Consider the following 14769-nt stretch of genomic DNA (forward strand, 5'->3'; position numbering starts at 1 on the left):
ATGGAGGCGCTCAAGATCAGACACTAGAGCCCAATTCTCCCAGGGTTTCACAGAAGGGGCCGTTTCACTGCGGGTCACAGAGACTGGGCTGACGTCACATCACTGTCCTTTGTCGTCTGAATCCTCTCTGCAGTGTGTTCTTTTTCGGTTTCTTAAGTGTTCTTTGTGACAGGAGGCAGAACAATATGTGGGAATTTATTGGGAGGGGGCATGTGAGGATAGTAAACCACTCTAGTGAAGGTTCTCCAGGCTTCACACTGTACCAGGAAAAAAAATCAATTCATGCCCTCGCCCTGAGAGAGAAAAACGTCTTCTTTAAGAAGAAGGTTAATTTTTATGTCATTTAAGTAAATGAAGATGTGACAAAATGATCTACCAAGACCTCAGCTGGCAATGCTAGCAGAGTGGGCAATAAATAAAGCAGCAGAAGAGGGTTCTGCTGGATGGGAGGGAAGAAGCTCTGGGCAGGGACCTAAGAGAAGAATCTTTCCCCACTGGACACTGGACTTGCTCCCCACAGCCACAGTGCCCACCGTGCACTAAGGAGAATGTGGCTAACCCTATAATTCTCTATCTCAATCTCCCCTGACTCACTTTGCCTAATTTTATGATTTTCTGGACTTATTTCCAAGAGGTCATGAACACTTGAATCAATCTACTAACTTCATCAGCTACTTAATTACAGAAGGGCTGACCAGCAGTGACAGCCATTTAGGAGTCACACACAGGAGGCTGAAAGGGGGATCCTGGGAACACTTTGGGGGATTCCTGATCCGTAAATAATGTTACTGCACCATGTGACTTAACCCATAAAGTGTAGTGAAATGTAACATGTCACAGAGAAACAAGGAGCCCTCGTTTCCTGAGCTGTCACGTGGACAGGAGCAGGGCACTAATGAGGAGCAAGCACGGAAAAGGCGAGCGTGTACGCTGGATCGTTCAGTATTCTTTAGATAGTTTTCTTAGGATAAGCTTCCAGTGCATACTTTGGCCAAGGGATGACCCACTGAAGAAAATGTTCTTCGAATCATTTTTATTCTCCACAATGTATCACCAGTATATCCCCCTGTCTCCACCATCATAGCCTTTATTCTAGTCCCAACTACCCTAATTGTTTTGCTTTATTATCTCTGAAATTTCATAGATGTATACAATGTATTGTGATCACATCATTACTTCCTCTCACCTCAAACTGCCCTGGAGAACCCCCCCCCCCATCACATCTCTCTCGTAACTTCAGGTCTTCCATCTTTTTCATTTGTGTTTGTGTTTCTATTGCAGGAGTGGAACCCAGGGCACTGCACACACCAGACCTTCTGAAAGGTCTGTTGCAATTTTCCCAGACTAGTCTAGAAGGTGCTTTGTAACCAGGATGGCCTTTGGAACCTCCACTCCAGCCACTATGGTAGCTGCAATGACAGGGTTGCGCTACGAGGCTTGCTTTCATTTTCTATTTCTTTTGACTTGTCAGGCCTGGTTCCGGCTCCACACTTTGCTGTTGGCGGCTGCAGCTGCTGTTAATTGAAGGCTCTTTCTGTTTTTCTCATAGCCAGGCTCTTCCTTTAGTTCTCCGTTGTGCATCACTGGTTCTGAATCCCTTCCTGTCTGAGCGCCCTAGCTAAAGCAGTGCCCCCACCTCACCAGTGACTCGTCTTGCACTTTACTATTTGAGATGCCTAATTAATGCCTAATTAACTAATTAATGGCTGATTAATGTCATTACCTCTTGTCTCCCCACTTAAGTCCTAAAACCCAAGAGAGTCAGGAAGCCACCATCTGATTCACCTTGTCTCCTGCACCCATATGGGGCTTGGCACACAGAATATACTCAGGAAATGCCCACGCGTAGAAAGTGTGAGCCCTCCACTGCAAACTCTGCTTGTGGAAGCCCTGTTTCCCCTCCTTCGTGTGATCATGGGGGAGTCAGCTCACCCCCACTGTGTTGAAAGCTCCTTCCTGCTTCAGCCCTTCCTTAAACACACCATTTATCTATGCAAGGCCCTTTGGTGCTGGGGAGATGGCTAGTAAAGTATTCAGTGTTCTTCAGTAGCTAAGAAGGAGAATGCTTTAAAGAAACAGTGTCCCTAATAAATTCCCATGACCTCTCGACTGTTTAAATCTTCAAGTTACACATGTATGTGTTGAATTGAAAGACATTCTGTTCTGGAGGGACATTTGAGACATCAAGTTCTTTTTTTTCTTTTTCTTTTTGTGGCGGGAATACTAAACTTGGGAGTGTTTCACATGCTGGGGAAGTACTGTAGGCCTGAGCTCTATTCCTGGTCCCAAGGTCTCCTGTTCTCTGCAATATAAGGTCACTTTGGGGGAAAGGGATTCTATGCCAACATCTTTCTAATAACATCCACTTATGGAGGTGCCGTGCCTTAAGGGAAATCTACTCAAAATGATGTGATGTGTTTACAAGCCTCTTAGTGAGTTTACAAAGATTATCTTTAAATTCCACTTTTCATCTACCAATTCTTTTTTTTTTATCAAGTACAGTACAATATGATAAGACACTATCAAGGGGAAAATTTAACTCTGGGGAAATACACCACTTTATAGTTACATTTATTGTCAAACAATGCAAATAAGACTCACTAGTTTGAAGAATGTTCTTAAAGCAGAATCTATCAGGTCATTTTATTTGCATAGATTGAAATTGAGATTTGTTGTGATTTAAATATTTCTTTTGATCTACATTTTAAAAATAAATTGCCAAAATCCTTCAACTCTGTTTTCTCAACAAATTGAATATCAATGTTTTTTACCTAACCATTCTTGACTTCAAATTATAAGATTAAAATATTTCATGCTCAAATCCTATTTTCAGTTCAAATAAACAGATCATACATGTCACATCAATGTGCCAACTCTGTTCCTATGAATATTTGCCACAGCAGTGCAGCAATGTGGGGAAAGTGATCTACAACTAAAACTCTGTCTCTGTATGTGCGTGCGTGCATGTGTGAGTGTGCATGTTGTGCATTTATGTGCATGAGGGTGCATTCAGTTGTGAGAGCTCACATGCATGCACATGCGGAAACCTGAGCTCAAAGTTGGGCATCTTCCCTTTATAGCTTTACACCTTATTTTTGAGACAGGGTCTCATTGAACCTAGAGCTCACCAACTGACTAGAATGTCTGGCGAGCAAGGCCCCGGAATTTGCCTGTTTCTGCTCCATTACCTCCAGTGCTGGGTTATGGGTGCTCACCATAGCATCCGGTCTTTGCATGCGTGCTGGGATATGAACTTAGGTCTTCATGCTTGTACAGTATGTGTGCACTTTACGTTCTGAGCCACCCTCCTAGCTCTGAAATAGCATTCACTTTGCATCAGGTATATGAAGACTTCCTTACCTTTCCCTTTGGCTAAGTTTCTATTGTATCCAACAGGACTGAAGTATTCAAAAACAAAGACAGCAATGGCAGATACAATGAGCAGCATCACAAACATCATCACCCAGACAGAGGCGCTGAAGGGTTCTATTGGGAAAGAAATAAGGGACAAATGCATATCAGTCAGTTCTTCCCCACCTCCAGCTGGAAGCCCACTCACCCACCCATCAAATCTAATCATTCCAAAGAAGCAGGTCATTTTCATTCATATGTGAAACCATTCTTTCTAATGACTTGAGAAACTTCATAAGACTGCATATGAGATGATAAAAATAGAGAAGAGAATGTGACATACAAACCAGGTCAAGGGTAATATAAGGAAAAAGAATAAGAAGAAGAGAAAGAATATGTTAGACCGCAAACAAATAGGCCACAGGGCCCCCACGTGATCATAGAACCATCCAGAACACCAGAGCTGAGGAGAAACAAGCCAGACCCAGATTAGTAGTATATGGAGTCACAAAGTGTGGTCTAAATTTTTATTTTCATTTGAATTTTTATATACTAGTGGTGAGGATCTGTGGGAAACTTCAGAAGTAGATGGATAATTATAACCTGTCATAAAGGATTATAAATTCATAGCATTGGCAAGAATACTAGAAGGTCACAATTTGCTACCCTCTGCTGCAGATGGATAAGATCTCTGTGGCCTACAAGCCTTACTGAGGTGGGTGGTGGGCTTCAAAAGTCATTTGGAGCTATTATTTTCATGGAATAAGTCAATAAGACATCATTGAGAGAAGAGATGATAAGGGCTTAGATTGGTAAACAGTTGCTTCCCTTATAAGACATCTTAATAGTTCACTATACATAACCTGGGCAGTAGGCAGGTATCTCAGAAGTGTGGGAGGCACAAAGTTCTAAGTCTTAAAACATTCTAGAAAGGTCAGAGATCCTGTATATAAATGAGCACGTCCACTTAACCTGATTGAGAATATGAACATTAGCTGATTAAAGCTGTGTTATCATGTATGATATAGATGGGTTAGAAAATTAAGCAAAAAAAAAGAATCTTAGTGGACACACCTCCAACTGATTGCATCGTATGGAGGATATCACCCCAGACACAGATGCACTGAAAGTATTTTCCCAGAAGAAAACACTTGAGTAAAGCGTAGTAAGAGTGACAAAGCCGTTGGGTGGCAAATGCTTTACTGTTTCTACAAGTTTTATGAAGTTGTTAATTAGTCAGGAATAGAGTCTGTGGGTCCCCAACACAGGTAGGTTCCAGGGAGGTGATCTTCATGTAAGTCAGGAATAGAGTCTGTGGGTCCCCAACACAGGCAGGTTCCAGGGAGGTGATCATAATGTACAGCAAGGAAGTGATATGTCTAAACCTTAATGCTGTTGGATCATTCTGTACCTGGAGCAAATGAATTGGTTTCTATTTCAACAGTGTGACTATGTTAAAGGGCAGCAGGTGACAGTAGAACTTCCTTGCTTAACACAAAAATGAGCGTAAGGAATCGAGGTGGCAGCTGAAATTTATCTTAGCTGATTTCAGCTAGAATAATAAATACCATTATGTTCCTGGAATCACTGCAACCTGGTAATGAGGTGCATCCAAAAGGAAGATAAGTAGATGGATAATTAGGAAATCAAAAAAGTATTTAATCATCAAGAATGAAGATATTAAAATAATTCTGCAAGTAGGGTGTACTAATGGCAAGGCGTGTCTTGCCGGCATACATGATGAGCACATGAGCTTTCCTGGGGAAAGCCTTTAGCACTGCCTCTTAATTGCTGTCTTCATACACCACATGGCGGATGGGACGGCAGATTCCACAATTAAAGCCAGAAATGATGAGTGATGTTCTGTCCCCAGTGCTGAAAAAGCATCTTAAGTTAATAAAATCACACTTACTAATTAGCTCCCATTTCTCTGTAGGACCTGATAACATCATTAAAAGTATGGTGAAATCACTACAGCTTTCTGTTCGTGTGTCAGGACTTTTAAATCCGCAGCAGATTTTGTTTGGCAGAATACATTCTAGTCACTAACATACTAGCCAGAAAAGTGATCCCAGTCACTGATCCAAATGTTTCCTCACTTGAAGGTGACATCATTAGTCTCTCAGCTTGTAATCATGCCTCAGAAAGCAAAGGCTCTGCTTCAAGAGTCGGATTTTAAATTTTATTGAGTTTTTATTCATTTTGTATGATGTGTGTGTGTGTGCGCGCGTGTGTGTGCACGCACGCCCTCATGCATGCACACACGCTTGCTATAAAACAATTGTGGAAGCTATCAGACAACTTGGAGAAATCAATTCTTTCTTTCCATCCTGTGGGTCCCTGGGACCAAACTCAGTGGTTAGGCTTGGTGGTGAATACCTTCACCCACTGAGCCATCATATTGACCCAGTATTCTGGTTTTATAGATGAAGTATGTGTTTGTAACCTGCTGTTAGCAGACCACACACACAGAGAGAGAGAGAGAGAGAGAGAGAGAGAGAGAGAGAGAGAGAGAGAGAGAGAGAGGAAAGCACTATGAAAAAGAATATAAGTGAACCAGCCCATAGCATCTGAGGCGTGACCCAGAAATATCTTAAATTGCTTCAAGTTATATCCTTCAGTGGTTTCAAACAGATTCAACGTTTAGCTATGAAGGAACATCAGTGTGGGAGACTCCAACTTAGCATTTCTGTGGATCAAAGAATCTAACCTGCTCAGCAAGCTCTTAGAATTAACTGGATAGCAGTATTACAAGAGATGCCATCGCTGTCCTTGAGGAGCTGCTGCTTAGGGTTTTACACAAAAGCTCAGCAGCATTACCTGACCGACATTTCCCGAGTGAGTTAATGGAGTTTATGGAGGAGAGAGAATAGGAAATAACGAAGACCGGCACAATCAGATTTTGAGCGTTTAGGCTCTCTGCATGGCTGAGCCCATGAATGGAAAAATGGAGCTTAGCTCGGCTGATTATGACTTTCAAAACCTGCACATGATGTCTGTAAATAAGGGGTGCACAGCCAGTTAGAGAGGAATGTAATCTGGAGACCAGGAGAAGTGTGAAGCCTACTGCATAAAAACAGCTTTGAAAGCAGTTCTTCCCCACACAACTCATTTTATTTTTAAAGAGACAGTATGAAGAAGAAGTGTTAAATTGGGCAAAAGAGTTGACTTCCTATGGAGATACTCTACAGACACAGGTAAGATTTAAAAAAAATCTACCCAAATTAGGTTGAGGCCAGATTCAACATCAGTGACCCATTTTTGTAAGACAAGCCACTTGATATTCTTCATCTCTTACTGTGCTGGAAAAAAGTTCTCTCTGGTTCAGGGACATGGAGCATTTTGTGAAAAAGACTCATTTCTTTCTACGTTACTGCATGGATTCAGTCCTCTCCCAATCTTTTCTTAACCCCCAGGGCAGCTGCATTATGCTAAACAGTCTGGTGGGCAGGGCAGAGAAAAGAAGCCGAAGAAGCTAAGCGGATGCCTGTCTCACATGGACCAAGACCCTGCATTACTGGCAGGAGGGGTCAGTCGCATTTTTCTGGTGTAATGAGGCTCCCTCAAGACATGGATCTCAGAATCTGTATCAAACAAAGGGACAAAGGGGAGAACGTAGCAAGATATGTCTTTCTCCAACTTGTTATTAGACTAACACAGGTTGTAAAAATTGAAATAACAAGTAGATAACTTAAATGCAGTGAGTGGCAAGGATTTCAACAGCTTAACTGGATTATCAGACATGAAAATGGCCATTCCCTATGCTGCTTTGAAAAGGCAGTCTCCAAAAATCCTGTTAGTGAACACTGCTCAAGGCAAAGTGGTGTGGAAGTCCTCCTGGCTGCTGATGTGGCATAAATGAAGAGAAAGAGGGAAAAACTATAGGCTTGCAGTTGGCACCCACAAGTCAGTTTGAGTCTGTAATTCAAGCACTTATTGATTTATCTCCATATCTATTTATTCAGTGTGGGTGTGTTTGTGCCTGGGTGTGTGTCTATGTGCACCAATGTATGCAGTGCCCACGGAGGTCAGAAGAGGGCATCAGCTTCTCTGTAACTGGAAATACAGGCCATTGCAGGCTGCCATGTGGGTGCTGGGAAATGAACTCACATCTTCCGCAAGAGCAGTTAAGTGCTCTTAGCCACTGAGCCATTTCTCCAGCCCTTGTGATTTTCTCTAATGATGTTTTTCTGTCTCTGGAAAAGTATAAGAAATTTAGATGACCTTAATAAAACCATTTTCCTTCACGTTTTGAGCTTTTCTCCTAAGACAAACATCTGTCTTCACCTTCCCAAATATGGACAAAGTCATTTATATGTGAATACAAGGAAAAGTTAATAATCTAAACTTCATGATGTTTACAAGATAACTTCTAAAAAATAATTTATAATAACCACACAGTCACTTTAAAGAAGAAATTAATTGTGCTTGGCTGTGTGCCACGAAGTTGCTATGACTCCCAGCGGGACATACAGTCCCGTGTTCATGGGGAGTGACAATAGGAAGGGCAACTCCACCTTGATTACCTTTCATGTAAACACATTCATGAAATTGTTGAAAGGAAAGTTGAAAGCATTTCCTATTTTACAAATTATATGGCAAAGATAGCCACACTCTAAGAGCGCATTACTCCTCTGTCAGTGTGTAATCCTTAGATTATTTATGTTTATTATAGCTCTAGAATAAATCATTGGGCAGTCCCGTTACTTCCAGTGAATGAGTGATTAGTGGACTGGAAAGTGTGCATGTGTGGAGGGTAAATAAAGGTCTATAGCTTATTTAAATTAACTGCAGGCCAACAGGCTAATTTTTTTTAATGTTTTCATGGTTTTAGCAATATATTAATTTTCATCCTACATAATCAAGACCAGTATATAAATATGTGATGGTATTTATAAGCAGAAATGCCCAAGTTAAAGATAAATGAAAAGTATGAGCTGAGGGGATAGGGTGGGCATTAGTTGAAAGAACTCAAATGTAACATTCTCTGGAATGTTCCAGCTGAGGCCTGGGGAACAAATCGGGTCCTCATGCTTATACAGCAAGCTTTTTACCGACTGAGGTAATTCCCCAGCCCAGGATAAAGGATACAGTCTTTTTGTTTTGTTTTGTTTTGTTTTCAGGGAAGCAGTTATTACTATGAAACTCACATACCAAGGAAAGCAGAAGGGGAGACAGTGCCATTGCTCCTGGAGACCATGACACTGATTCCTGTCTCCACGAAGGGTACCGAGAAGTCCACCACTTCAGAACGTTCCTCGTTGATGGTGAGTGAGCCCACGGCCATGACTGCTCGTTGGTAGACCACCTGGACAGAAGAAAGAGCATCGCCTTCACCGTCTCTTCCCAGCAGCACCGGCCCCCAAGCCCTCTATTGGGATGAGAACCTGGAGGTAGCAAAGATGACTTACTTCACCTATCATTCCATTCCACACATTGTTAACCTTTTTCCCGTGCTTCCCATTGGTCACCAGGTAGAGGTCATAGGTGAACTTCACAGTCCTGGACAGCTTCTTCAGGATGTCGATGCAGAACCCCTTGCAACACTTCTTCACATTCATCCCTTCGTTGGTTGAGTTGCTGCCAAGACAACCCAGGATCACAGAGAGTTACTCTTGAAAGGTTGTGCTCTTGGCTACATATTCATTTGTATTTTTGGATGAGATGATATTTTTGGAAGCTCATAAAGGGGAAGTGAGTTCTAAAAGCAAAAGTTGAAAATCTTCTTTAGTCTTCATTTGTGCGTGTGTGCATGCGTGCGTGCGTGCCTGTGTGTGTGTGTGTGTGTGTGTGTGTGTGTGTGTGTGTTAGTGGACATGTATGCAGTGGTCAGAGGCCTTCTATCCCTCTCTACTTCACTTTCTTGAGACAGGGTCTCTCACTGAATCTAAGGTACTTGCTATTTTGGCTAAACTGGCTGGCCCACAATCTCTCAGGGTATGTTTCTTCCTATCCCCTGTCCAATGCTGGTGTTACAGGAACATGCAACCATGCCCACCCAGCTTTTGACATGAGTGCTGAGCATTCAGACTCAGATCTGTGGGCATTCACGTCCTGCACTCTTATCCACTAAGCTACCTCCTGAACTTCTTGTTTTGTGATACAGGGTTCCATGTAGCCCAGGCTGGCCTCAGACTCTTTATGGAGATGAGGATGATTTCTAGCTTCTGATTCTCACATCTCCACCTCTTGCTTGCCAAAAGTATGAGCCACTGTATACCAGGCAAGTCCTCTATAAGATGAGCAACATCTGGAGGCCCCAAACTGCTGAATTATAACAGCTGACATTTATTGAGTGGTGCTGATTGACTAAGTACTCTGATAAGTGTTGATAAACGTGGGCTTCACCTCCATGACATTTCTCTGAATTTGGTATAGCTCACACCCATTATCAGAGGAGAGTTACCAACACTTCCTTTTGAAGAGTTTTGAACATGTAAAACCTCTTTAGACCAGAGTATTGCCATCTGTTCTAAACTGATTTTAGAAAAAATAACTTATTGGAAAATGGAGCAGAGAACTTGAAAGGCTTTAGGACAGTAGGGTTTTCTGGATCTTTACGGGAGAAGTGGGGACTCCTAAGTAAGCATCTTAGTGTCAGGGCCCCTGAACTTTCTCCTGTTCTGGAGCTGTTGGGGCAGCTGGCCCAATCCCTGCGTTCAGGGGCGTGGCTGCTCCAGCGGGGTAGCCATGCCCCTTAAATAGGATTGGGGAGCCGGAAGGCGCCCCGTTCGTTTGCCCCGCGCTCACTCCGCTGGACCCTTGGTTCTGTAAGTTCCCTTATCTCCCTTTTTATTAAACTTGAATAATTATAAAAGGACTATTTTTGGTTATTTCCAATCTTCGCCGCATCATCTGGCGCTCCAACGTGGTCACTAAATCCACTTAAAAACCTTGCCCGCTTGGTATCGGAAAGAAAGTTCTCTGAGACCATGCCAATGGCTCACTGCTCCCTGCCTGCACCTGGGCAGATGGCGGAATCAGGCTTAGGCGAGCGGGACAGCGTTTGCGGATTCCTGCCGCCGCCATAGAGAGAGAGGTGTTTTCAGTCTGCGCAGTGCTCTGCGCATCTGATTTGGCTGTAACTTGGATTAAAAGAGTTTTTGTGCTGCACGCTCAGTCTCAGAGTTAAAGTGCTGAGTGCGGCTCCTACCTGGCGGCCCCAGAGCTAGTAGAAAATGGTACATCCTCCATTTTGAAATTGGAGAGAGGTGGAGCCAACATCCAGAGCAGCCCGCAGCTCTGCAGCTCAGAGCTGCAACCGATTCAGAGTCACAAGCGGCTCAGCTATGTTGGACTGGGCGTGGCAAGCTCACAGTACCTGTTTTTTGACCTAGGAATGTCACAGCTTAGAGTCTTAAGCGCTTAGCAATGTAAAGGCTCAAATCAAACAAGTTTCTCGACAGTAAAAAAATTACAGATTCACAATAGGACAGATTCAGACATAAAAGACTTTTAAATGAGTCACAGTGTTGGATGAATGTATGTAGGCTTGAGAGAGAGAGAAGAAAATATAGAAAATAAAGTTAATGCCTTAAAATAGGGGTAAAGTCTTTAAAGAGACAGAATAAAGTAAGTGATAGAGTAAAAATAAGCCACATAAAAATGGAAAATTCACAGAGAGTCTGGATTATGTATTTTATTGTGTTTTCTTTGAAATTTTTGACTGTAAAGGAGCTAAATACAGAGAGACATTTCATTATATGGGCTGCCAGTCTAGACCAGAATGGACATTTTAATGGTATGACTTCAGGATTTGGATCTAAGAACATGATGCTTTGGAAAAGAGTTTCTTCTTTTGTTTTCACAGAGGACGAGACTCTGTGGATTGCTTCTATCCCAATATGGTATGATAGACCACGCCCTCCTGAAAGGTTGCTGTGAACATCTTCAAAAAATTACTTCACTCAACTGCCAACTGGGATGAACCTAGCACACAGGTTACACCATAAAAGACCTAAATAACAGCGCCCCCATTCAGCAGGAAGCAGTTTGGAGAGAAAAAACTGCGCCCATTTTCCCAAATATTGCTTATAAATGTTCTTTTACATTTAAAGGGGGAGATGATATAGATATGAATTTGCATTGGTATAGATTTTAAGGTCAATTTTGTTATATGTATATGTATTTCTGATCTTGATTAAGCTATTGTGATTGTAGTTCATTTTAAAAACTGTAATGTATAATTAGGAAATATAGGTTGTTAATGGATAATCATTGATAATAGTTAAGCTTGTAGTCATGTTATTAGATTTTCTAGATATGTAGAGATATATTTCAGTTAGATAGACATTCTTCATATCTTTCAAAGACTGCAGAATATGGCATTTAATGTTTTAATAACTTAGGGTTTTTCATGACAATGAGACACGTCTGCTCCTGGCAGCACCAATCTACTTCGAGAGGAAGATGGGCATTGAAGAGGCTACTTATGGAGTTTGTTAGCCATTTGGGCAAGAAAATGCTCTTGCCTGGACTGTTGCATAAACTGGACACAAGGAACCCACAGAAAGAGGACTGCTGAACTTGCCTAAAGGTGAGATGGTCTTTCGGGGTTCCTGATTCATGAAAGAGTCTGCGAGACGTTCTGCAGGACACAGCAGAAAGTGACTGAACTGTCTTTGGAATTTCCTGCTTCATGAAAAAGTCTGCTGGACACTATGGGCCTGAAGGCTGAAGATGGATGCCCCAACGGTACAGAGGAACTTTGGGTGACTGTCCAGGCAGCGAGTTGTCTCTGTCATTTCTAGAGTTTTATAAGTTACTTATTTCTTATTTACTTAGGTAGCATTGTATCCTTCTGGAGTCTTTGATGGAGTTGAAGAATAAATAGATAGTTATAGCTTTCCTTAGTTATGATAAAAGATAAAATAGATTTAAATATTGTAACTGTAATACTTGCTTGATAACTGTTTTGTTATATGTAATTTTGCTATGTTAAAGTTGAAGCCTTTCTTTTTTGTTTAAACAGAAAAAGGGGAAATGATGGAGGAGAGTTATCTGTCTATCTTTCTTTCATTGGTTAATTAATAAAGAAAACTGCCTTGGCCCTTTAAGAACAGAAAATTAGGTAGGTGGAGTAGACAGAACAGAATTGTGGGAACAAGGAAGTAGAGTTAGGGGGAGACGCTTCAGGCAGTCGCGTGGTGAGTCTCCATGCTGCTCCTCTCCGAGATGGACGCAGGTTAAGATCTCTCCTGGTAAGCCACAACTCGTGGTGCTACCCAAATTACTAAATATGGGTTAAAGGAAGATGTGAGAATTAACTAATAAGAGGCTGAAATTATGGGCCAGGCAGTGTTTTAAAAGAATACAGTTTCCGTGTAATTATTTCGGGTGTAAAGCTAGCAGGCGGCCGGGTGGCGGAAAGCTAGCCGGTTGCTGGGAACTGGGCGGCAGGAACACAGCCCCGCCGCCGCTTCCCACTACATGGAGCTGTGGATTTTATCTCTTGGCAGAGCTGCCAGTGCAGTGAGGTTTTATTATGCCAGTCTTTCTGTGCAAATGCATGCCATGAAATGCAAAGACAATGTCTCTGAAAGACAACACCTTAGAGCCGGAAAAAGTCCTGGAAGACACAGCAGGGTATGGGGAGATGTATAAACACTTCCTGCACAAATATAAGGACCAAAGTTCAGATCCTGGAACCCACACAAAAGCCAGATTGTAAACTGGATATATAGGCTAGGAATAACTGGTAAATTCTGGGTTCAATAAGAGACCTTGCCTCAGTAAACAAAGTAGAGAGCAATTAAGAAGGACCTCTGATGTCAGCTTCAGGCCTCAAACAGTATACATACACATATACATAGATATATGTGTACCACACAGTTGAACACACAACCACACACACACCACATACATATACATAGGCAAAAAAAATCTTATGGTATTGCCATATTGAAGGTAACCTTGTAACCTCCACGGCTTTGCTCACTCTTCTTTACAGTCACCTGGCTTGACTCATTTGACAGGTCAGGTTCTAGAAACATCCATACAAATCTTTCACAACCAAAGGAAGCACCGTGGTCTTTGAAAACAAGCAGGAAATTGGTCCCAGCTATCCTTACCAGAAAATCAAGGTATTTTGACACTACACTCAATTCTACCTTTACCAATGGGTGTCCTATTAGCTCAGTCCTACAGGTGAGTCCCAGAGTCGTGAAATACCTGCTCTATCGGAAATCTCCACTTTTCATACATTTTCACAGTGAATTGTTAACTAAGCATCAAAATAGTACTTATGGAAATTCAAGATCAAAATAGGAAAAGGCTTCCATGCCTTATGAAAAAGTAGGGTACCAAGAAATACAAACAAAAGCATAACTACGCAAAATCAAACCTCTCAAAATGCCATCCAGAAGAGCAATGAAATAGGAAGGGTAGTTTATTTGACAAGAGGGATATTTTTTCTTTCCCATGCTTTTGAAATATTCCCCCACATTTTCTAGTGAGTGTGAATTCTGCATCTAATTAGATACACATGCCAATATGTGTATAGATATACACATACAAACATCCATCAGGCCTCATAGATGTCTATCCGTGTCTGCATGCAGGGATGTGGACATGTTTGGCAGTGTAACTGGTAATGGCAGTGGGTTGCAAGCTCCATCTTTTTTCCTTATTTCAAGTTCATGTGTGTCCTTGTTTGACTTGGTGTTTTAACCTTTACACCTGATCCTATCCCAACCTTCTACTCGACGATATGACTTCCTTTGGTGAGATGTGTCATGGTGACTTCCCTAGCTTAGCCTCCAACATTAGTGTACTTCCCTGACCTTCCACCTTCATCTTGGAAGTCACATCTGCATACATTCACATACAATGACTGCTGGGATCAATGCTACAAAATGATAGGAGTGACTACCTGCTTCTCCCCTACCAAATACTCAGAACAGAGGGTTTATGGTGGGCTGAGAAACAACAGAAACACAGCCTAGGTACACTCAATCAATCGCAGGTCCAGTTACCATTTTCCTTTCTGTATATGTAGCTTTGACATGTGTGCCCTGATTAGATTCTCATTCTTCCTCATGGCAACTATACCACACAGATACCTCTTCCTCTGTCTGGCTAACATTTTTGGGATGTGTTGGACAAAAGTTACAGAGGTTCCATATTTTAGAGTCAGGATCACGGGTATCTTCTGGCCTTGCTGAAAGTCTCAGCCAGCTTTTGAGCTAGTGACATCCCTTGACCACAAGGTTTATTTCTAGATTTAGATGGCCGCAGTGAATGTTCACCCCATAGGCCTCCTCTGTGTAAGCAACTAGGTCCTAAAGACACAACATGAAAGAGACAAGCAAGGTTGGTAATTAAATTCATTATGCTGAAAGCACCTGATGACTACAAGGGTCTGATGGCTCTACCCTAGCCTTGTGAGTGACGGGTGTAGCTTAACCACAGAAAAACCTA

The 14769-nt window shown here is 42.1% G+C and overlaps 1 protein-coding gene across 2 annotated transcripts in view; it reads right to left on the minus strand.

Annotated features, from left to right (window-relative positions):
* Positions 1-14769, minus strand: part of Grin2a (glutamate ionotropic receptor NMDA type subunit 2A) — a 430207-nt gene that overhangs the window by 84652 nt on the left and 330786 nt on the right. For both annotated transcript variants that reach the window (XM_038327930.1, XM_038327931.1), the window contains exons 5-7: positions 8763-8931; positions 8506-8659; positions 3361-3486 (exon numbers count right to left, since the gene is read on the minus strand). In XM_038327930.1, the coding sequence (XP_038183858.1) occupies positions 3361-3486; positions 8506-8659; positions 8763-8931 (449 nt within the window). The remainder of the gene's footprint in view (positions 1-3360; positions 3487-8505; positions 8660-8762; positions 8932-14769) is intronic.

Source organism: Arvicola amphibius, chromosome 4 (assembly GCF_903992535.2).
Source record: "Arvicola amphibius chromosome 4, mArvAmp1.2, whole genome shotgun sequence".
Lineage (NCBI taxonomy): Eukaryota > Metazoa > Chordata > Mammalia > Rodentia > Cricetidae > Arvicola > Arvicola amphibius.